General features: G+C 42.9%; 1 protein-coding gene across 2 annotated transcripts in view; it reads left to right on the top strand.

Annotated features, from left to right (window-relative positions):
• The first annotated feature begins 7308 nt into the window (after positions 1 to 7308).
• The window catches only part of LOC109921905 (IQ motif and SEC7 domain-containing protein 3-like), a 183366-nt gene continuing 182200 nt past the window's right edge, over positions 7309 to 8474 (top strand). For both annotated transcript variants that reach the window (XM_048607764.1, XM_048607766.1), the window contains exon 1: positions 7309 to 7403. In XM_048607764.1, coding sequence (XP_048463721.1) covers positions 7314 to 7403 — 90 coding nt within the window. In that variant the 5' untranslated portion in view covers positions 7309 to 7313. The remainder of the gene's footprint in view (positions 7404 to 8474) is intronic.

The raw sequence follows: 8474 nt of genomic DNA on the forward strand, positions 1-8474 counted from the left end.
GGGTGTGCGCAAGGCAAGATCAACATTAGCAAGATCAGCATTGTTTGAAGTTAGAGAGTCCATTCTTCAGTCTAATATTGGCAGGAAAGGAGCTGTTCTTGAACCTGCTGATGTGTGTTCAATCTTCTGCCTGATGCAAGAGGTTGTAGAAGATCATTACCGGGGTACGATGGGTCTTTGTTGGCAGCCTTTCCATAGCAGCGAGCCCTTAAATGGAGTCCATGGATGGAAGGTTGGCTTCTGTGATGGTCTGGGCTGTGCACACCACCTTCTGTAGTTTCTTATGGCCCTGGGCAGAGCAGTTGCCGTACTAGATCATAATGCACCTGAACAGTATGCTTTCAATGGTGCATCTGTAGAAGTTGGTGAGGGACTTCGTGGACGTGCCAAATTTCCTGAGCCGCCTTGAGGAAGAAGAGACGTTGTTGTGCATTCTTGACCATTACATCTATGGGGGAAGTCCAGGACAGGCTGTTGGTTACTGTCACACCTAGAAACGTGACTCTGTCCACCATCTCAACCTCAGCTCCGTTGATGTAGATGGGGGCTTGTTCTCCTCCCTTCTTTCTGAAGTCAGTGATTAGTTCTTTAGTTTTGCCGATGTTGAGACAGTGGTTGTTCTCATTGCACCATGTCATCAAGCCCTCTATCTCCTTTTTGTATTCTGACCCGCCGTTGTTTGATATCCATCCTACCACAGTAGTGGTGTCAGCAAACTTGTAAATGGTATTCTCATGGAATTTGGCAACACATTCGTGGATGTACAGGGACTAGAGTAGAGGGCTGAGAATGTGCCAGTGTAAGGGGTTATTGTGCAGGAGGTGTGGTTGTCTATCTTCATGGATTGCAGTCTGTGGGTCAGGAAGCTGAGCATCCAGTTGCAGAGGGCAGAGCCGAGACCTATATCTGAGTTTTGAGATCAGTCTGGAGGGAATGATGGTGTTAAAGGCGGAGCTGTAGTTGATGAGCAGGAATCTAACATGGGTGTCCTTGTTGTCCAGATATTCCAAGGATGAGTGCAGGGCAAGGGAAATGGCATCCACTGTAGACCTGTTACATCAGTAGGCAAACAGTAGAGGATCGTGGCAGGTTGAGAGATTAGAGTTGAAAAGGGCCATGTCCAGTTTCTCGAAGCACTTCATGATTATGGAGGTCAGAGTCACTGGGTGGTAGTTATTACAGCATGTTACATGTAGTTTCTTAGGTACTGGATGGTGGTGGTCTTCTTGAAGCAGGTGAGGCCTTCAGCTTGTGGGAGGGAGAAGCTGAAGACGTCAGTGAATGTGTCCACCAGTTGGTCTGCACAGGATCTGAGTGCTCGGCCGGGGACTCCATCTGGGCCCAGAGCTTTCCTTCGTTTGATTCCCAGGAAGACCAATCTGACACCTGCAGCGGTGACAGTGGGCACAGGTGCGTCCAGGGCTGTTGGGGCAGGTGACACCACGCGGCTGACATTCTGCTCAAACCGAGCTTAGAAAGCATTGAGCACAACAGGGAGGGATGTGTCTTTGTCCGCTATCTTGCTCTGCTTAATTTTGTATCCTGTAATATTGTTTAGGCCTTGTCATAGTTGACGGGAGTCTGTATGGTTGGTTTGGGCCTCTAACTTGGTCTGGTACTGCCTCTTGGCATCTCTGATGGCTTTGTGGAGGCTGTATCTGGATTTTCCCTATTGGTCCGGGTCATCTGACTTGAATGCTGCACACCTGGTCTTCAGTAGGGAGTGGATTTCCTAGTTCATCCAGTTTCTAGTTGGGGCACACTCGGATTGACTTCTTTGGTACTCAGTCCTCAACGCATTTGCTAATGAGGCCTTGACAGAGGTGGTGACTTGTCTAGTTTTTCCGCTGAACACTTGAACATGGTCCAGTCCACCAATTCCAAACAGTCCCGGAGACGCTCTTCCGCTGCCTCGGACCAGGACTGTACTTGTTTTTGCGAAGGATCCTCCCATTTCAGCTTCTGCTTGTAAACTGGGTGGAGGAACACAGCATTCTGATCTGATTTTCCAAAGTGTGGGTGGGGAATGGAGCGGTAGGTGTCTTTGATGGCTGTGTAGCAGTGGCCCAGGATGTTCGGTCCTCTGGTGGGGCAGGAGATGTGTTGGTACTTTGGCAGTGCCCTCTTGAAGTTGGCTTCGTTGAAGTTGCTGGCCACAGTGAATAAGGCCTTGGGGAATTTTGTCTCCAGAGTATTTGTGGTGGTGTAAACCACGTCTAGGGCATTCTTCACATCTGCATGGGGTGGTATGTCAGGATGACAGAGGCAACCTCTTGCAGCAGATAGTAGGGACGGCATTTTACTGTAAGGTATTCTAGGTCCGGGGAGCAACGGCTTGCCAGGTTCACTACATCCGAGCACCAGGAGGTGTTGATCAGGAAGCATACCCCACCACCCTTTGCCTTACCCGAGGATGCCATGCAGTCCGTGAGTGGTGTGGAGAATCTGTCAGCTTGTAGGGCACAATCAGGAATTGCAGGAGTGAGCTGAGTCTCTGTGAAACAGAGCACACAACAGTCTGTTAGTTCCCTCTGGAAGGTAACCTGGAAACCTGCAGAGTTTCAACATTTACGAAAAATTAACAATACCGATCTATACAGTGCTGCATTGAACTGTACATACCATAGAGAGCACGGAGTGGTGTTTTCCTCACAGCTCGCCAGTCAGATTCTCATATCAGACATTAATAGAGCCCAAGCCTTGCAGAAAGAAATCAAACTGCAGTTATTTGTTGCCCTAGCATTTTTTATACCGGGGAGAAAAGCATTGTCAGAGGTGTTTTCTGCAAGAATGATGAGAGCAAGATAATGATAAGAGCTGTATAGATGATGTGGACCAAAGGGTTAACAATACAATTCAACTGGAATTGTGCTGCAGCCATTTTAAGATTGTCTTTTTGAGCTCGCAGTATTGTATGTATTTGAAACTACATCTAGATATCAATCTGTTTCGACAATTTATAGCACAAATCTGGAGCAAGTGGGACCGAAACCAAGGCCTCCTGGCCCAGAGATAGGGATACTGCCAATGCACCACAACAGCCCCTGTAACTACATATACTAACACATAATAGACAGTAAGAACATATACACACACTGCATTTATATCAATAAATTTGGTCACATTTGTTGGTTTATTTCTCAGGGCAGTGCCTTCTCCAATCAGAGTAAAGCTGCCTGGTTTAAAATTTAGACAAATCCTTACAGGTAACTGTCAGTCATCATCTATCTGATATTCTCCATAGCGATAACTGCCATTCAGAATCCACTTGCCAGCATCACCATTCTCCTACCATACAATGTAACTTCTAGATTTCCCTTTAAATTGATATTGTTGTGAATTGTCCTGAGGAGTGCAAGATAAAAAGCTTACACAAAATGTGTCTTTTTTCAGTAGTACACTGATTAACCTTTACGCTATGAACAGCTACTGTGTGAGTGCATAAGGAGTTATGTCATTATGACATTCAATCACATGGAACAAGAGCCTAAGTCTGTAAGGTTCCAAAAGACAACCTCTCTTATCATGTGTTATGTATAGTCAGCTATATTTAATAAAGCCTTTTAGTGTTCACTCACCTGAGTGTAGACCTGATCTTACTACAAATAATGCAAACATTTATTATTGTGGAATTCACAATTGTTTTGTTTAGTTTCCCCATTCAACTGACAATAGAGAAGTTACATAATATACTATACGGTGTAGAGCTGGATGAACACAGCAGACTAAGCAGCATCAGAGGAGCAGGAAAGCTGACATTGCGAGTCTGGACCCTTCTTCAGAAATGGGGCAGGGGAAGGTGTCTCTGAAATAAATAGAGAGAGGGAGGGAGGCGATGATGGAAGGTGGATAAAGGAGCAGATAGGTGGAGAGAAGACATTCAGTAAAGGTGAGTGTAGGTGGGGAGTTGGGATGGGGATTGGTCAGTTGAGGGAAGATGGACAGGTCAAGGAGGCGGGGAAGAGGCAACTTCTGTTAGCAAGACGATTGTCCTTTGGATGTTTCTTGCATTGATCGAATGAGGGAACATTCTTTAATCTGTTGTTCCCAATAAGGACTGGCACTTCTGGGCAGCATATGGATTTATTCCCAGTGATTTAATGGTCAGATAAAATAGCTGACATGATCTTCTGCTGTTTTTTTTTGCTGCTACTGCTTATCTTCTGTCTGCTTTAGAGAAAGCATCTGTTTACACAGTGGTGTGTTGACGACATCACTGACCTTCATCACACCACTTTGCTTCACTAAGACGTTACTCTGCTTGTGACAGAATCCACCTTACTAAATCATTCTTGTTTTAGTGTTTTTGAGTATCTCATCTTACAACCATACCCTGGGTGAGGCTTCCCACCTAGGAGTCATAGAGTCATAGAGCCATAGAGTTGTACAGCATGGAAACAGACCCTTCAGTCCAACTTGTTCATGCCGACCAGATATCCTCATTTAATCTAGTCCTGTTTGCCAGCATTTGGCCCATATCCCTCTAAACCCTTCCTTGTTATGGTTCCAGATGGATAGCCCAAATCATTAAGCTGAAGAGTGAGGAGGGAGGAACTAGTTCCCCTTCATTATTCATCTTCCCCCTTGGTTGGTCACAATAGGTTAATTTATAAATTATTGCTCCTTTGTGCTGCTTTTCTTCCAGATCAAATGAATCTATATGTTAAAAGAGGCCAATTTAATGGGGCTAACAAAAGAATGAGTATTAATTACTGGACATGAAAGAATTCATATCATAACATACATACACAGCTTAGAGATAAGAAGTGAGCCCAAGCAACAATAAAGATTAAAAGATATATGGATAGACTGTCTGTCTAATCTTGTGAAGAGGAGATAGTGGTACGTTGACAGTTGAACAGTTGATTTCAGGATTCTTGGCTTTTGCAGTTAGTTGAAATTGTCTTGTCTTGTTTCCTTTTGGTGTTGGCTGGCAGCATTCAGAATTAGACAGACCTGTTTCCTTCTGACTGGCTTCCTAGTTAACATGGCTTTCAGCACTCAGAATAAAAGACACCTTTTACCTCCAATGCATGGCTGACTTGTGGATGATTCTTTGTGACTTTCACAACACACAAACTGAGGCAAATACACACATACTGCAGTTCACTACCATACCTTCTCCTGCTAACATACTTTCTCCCACTAACACACACAGACCAGGGTTGCAGTTGGTACTTAACCTCTTACTTGTATATTCCTGAAGGGCAAAGCACACTAAATGTCTGCAAGAGGAGGCTTTCTGCTGAGAGGTTAGTTCAATTTGGTGGACAGCTAGTTTGTGGTACAGAGTAACACCAACAGTGTAGCTTCAATTCCCGTACCAGCTGAGGTCACCATGAAGGTTCCACCTTAATGTCCTTGCCCGTTGCCTGTGGTGTGGTGATCCTCAGGTTAAACTACAACCAGTTGTCTCTCTCTCTAATAACAGAGCAGTGCTATGGTGCTATGACCCTATGTCCTTTGGGATATGACTACTTTATCCTTTTACAGTGGTATCAGCAGTCAAGACAGCAAAAGCCATGGCCATCGCTGATAAAGGTGTTTAGGTCCTGGACTTGACTTCAACCTCTGGTTGCGGGAGCCAGTCAAATCCTGTTACTGCTATCATGGGGAACCCTTCCTTTAAGTTCCTTTGGATCTCTCAATGGTTACCTGACCCTGTAAACATGGGTAACAACATAAGCAATGCTTTGGCTGGATTGACAAAGGCACAAAGAAATTTATCTGGGATTTTTTTTTCCACAGTTTCCTTCCAAAACATACAATTAGAGAGGGATGTCCAGAAGGAGTACACACAGTTCTTGTTTGAATTTCTAGGGAAATAGTTTCTTATTATCAGATGCAGTTCAACAAGTAACTCCCTGAAGTTTGTTACTTGTAAAACCACTAAATAACAAAAAAGGCAACAACAAAAGTTCAAATGAAATGTAGTAGCTACCTCAAAAAGATTTAAGACAACGCAGCTACTTCAGGAAACTAACTCCCGCTATAATGGAAGGGCTCTTCAAGGTGCCACTACTCAGACTTTCTGAGTGCGTACATAAAACCTTATTCTGATCTCTGCTAAGGATTGTGTGGACTGTTGGGCTCCCCGTTATATGGAGGATATTTAGACTTTGGAAAGGATATAACATAGGATGCTGTCTGGAATGACAAAAAATATTTCTGTCATTAAAAAAAAACCATCATTTAAATTAGAAAAATAATTGAAAGGATACGGCAACAGGAAGAGAAGGGCGTTTAGAATTACTTGGTCACATGAAGGATAAATGTCCGCATAGACTGGTTTGCCTCACTACCCTGTTTTTACATTTCAATCTCAAAGTATTTTCTATTGTTTTGGGGCCTGGGCCGAATTTGCCTCTTTTTGGAGAGTGAGCCTGCATAACTTTGAGTACCACATGTACATCCCGGTCACCTTCTGAGCTGGCATAGACCCAACGTCACATACACAGGTAGCTGGTGCCTGATACACAAATTCACAGATGCTAAACATCTCAGATCTGATCTTTGTAAAAACCAAGAGAAACAATGTTGTGAATTTTTGTTATTTATTTACAATGAAAGACAAAGAAGCCAGGTTTCAGTGAAAAAGAGAGATAGTGAGACAGTGTAAATCGAAACACAGTGGCTCACCTAACCTCTTTAGCTGTGCAGAATTTGAAACAGTAATTGACACTAACTCTGAGATATTATGGGTTATTTTAACTTAGCTTATCTAATAGGAATTGTGAGATGAGATTGGCTTACTATTTTAGCCTGGTCCAATTTTACATTTTATTAACATTGTAGAAAAAAGTTTGGACAGTATAAGACAGCATAATCAATCTAATCAAGTCAGTTTCCTGTCTGGTGAGTTAAAATTACCCCAGGGTATCACTCGCAAACTTACTGTTTGAGTTTGGATCTAACCCCTCGTTATTTGTAACATCATTTACTGCCACTGCTGCTGCTGCTTTCCAACTATATGTTGTAGTTATAAATTGATGTGCAGCACCTCCATCTGAATCGCTGAGGGAGATGGAAAAGGAGATGCAGCCTGCCACTAAATGTTGCCTGTTACTAACAGCATGCATCTCACCTTGCTTTGCAGTAATGAAACAATCTCTCCTGGAGGCAAATCCATTAACTCTGAAGCAGATGGCCCTATGAAAATCCGAGGAGAATGTGAAATCAACAGTGCAGATCAATCTGGCATGGATCAAGTGAAATGCTCATCAGCTGATGTCAAGGAGGGAAGGCCATGCCGAATGATTCCTGTGTCCAACACAATGGTACAGAAAGCAAGTCTGCACCACACCGCCTCACCAATGCGAATGCAACGGAGCAAAGGCACAGCAACATGCTCGCATTTACCCACCTCTGATTATGAGTTGTCAATGGATCTCAAAAATAAGCAGGTATTGCAAACATTTGGCACAGTACATCTATAATACAAAAGGTGAACATGCATGGTGCTAGGATTAGAAGGCTTAAGCTATTCAGCTTATTATAACACAGTTTAAAAATAACTGATTACAAAATACCATGTGACTAACTTGGGATTTTACCCAGAGAAAACATTATTAGAAAACCAAAAAAAGACAAAGCATTTTGAAAAGGCATCATTTTATCACATTGTCTGGCAAAGATGTCTTCCCCTGTTATTGCTAAACACTGTGATGTGTCAAAGTACCATAATGTGCAGTAAAGAAATCACTGCATCACTCACACTTTGTGACAGAAATAACAGAAGTTGTATTTATTCAAGGATGAAGCTGATGATGTCTTTTTAATTAATGCCTTTTTTCTGTATTTTTTGCCAAATCAGAGGGCATTATTTAATCTCTAACAAAAGACATCCAAACAGAAATATTATCAATTAACTGCTCTTTGTTTGCCAAATTAAACAATATAGGCTAAAGCTTCAAATCACAGTCTACCTTCTACTGCACTCTGCAGTTCTCTGTAGTTTATTAGGTTTCTCAGCAAAATGAAATAGTTTGAATTGTTCTCCTTTCAATTCCGGCAGCAGTGACACCAGGGCATGAAACTAAGCAGAATTCAATAAATGAGAAACCCTGTTATGAAAACCAAATGTAACTCCAAATACCAAACTTTAAGAGTATTTAATATTAATCCAAGCTCTGGAAATGACAAACACACACCCTTTCAGTTGCTTCTGACAAGCTTTCACTAACACCAGGGACTTACGTGAGTAATTAGAATCCTCAGGCTTATCAAGCAAAAACTTGACATAATCATTTTCACTGATTCATACCTTACAGCCAACGGCGCAGACTCCTACACCAGTATCCCTGAGTAGGTCCTGTCCCACCAACAGTTCAGACCCAGCCGGGATGGTGGTACAGTGGTATACATGAGGTTGTTGACTTGCTTTCTGAGCTGGCTTGTTCTCGTTCAGACGTTTCATCACCATGCTAACTGACATCATCAGTGGACCCTCTGATGAAGCGATGTTATTCTATCCG

This window comes from Rhincodon typus, chromosome 18 (assembly GCF_021869965.1).
Source record: "Rhincodon typus isolate 14 chromosome 18, sRhiTyp1.1, whole genome shotgun sequence".
NCBI classification, from domain to species: domain Eukaryota; kingdom Metazoa; phylum Chordata; class Chondrichthyes; order Orectolobiformes; family Rhincodontidae; genus Rhincodon; species Rhincodon typus.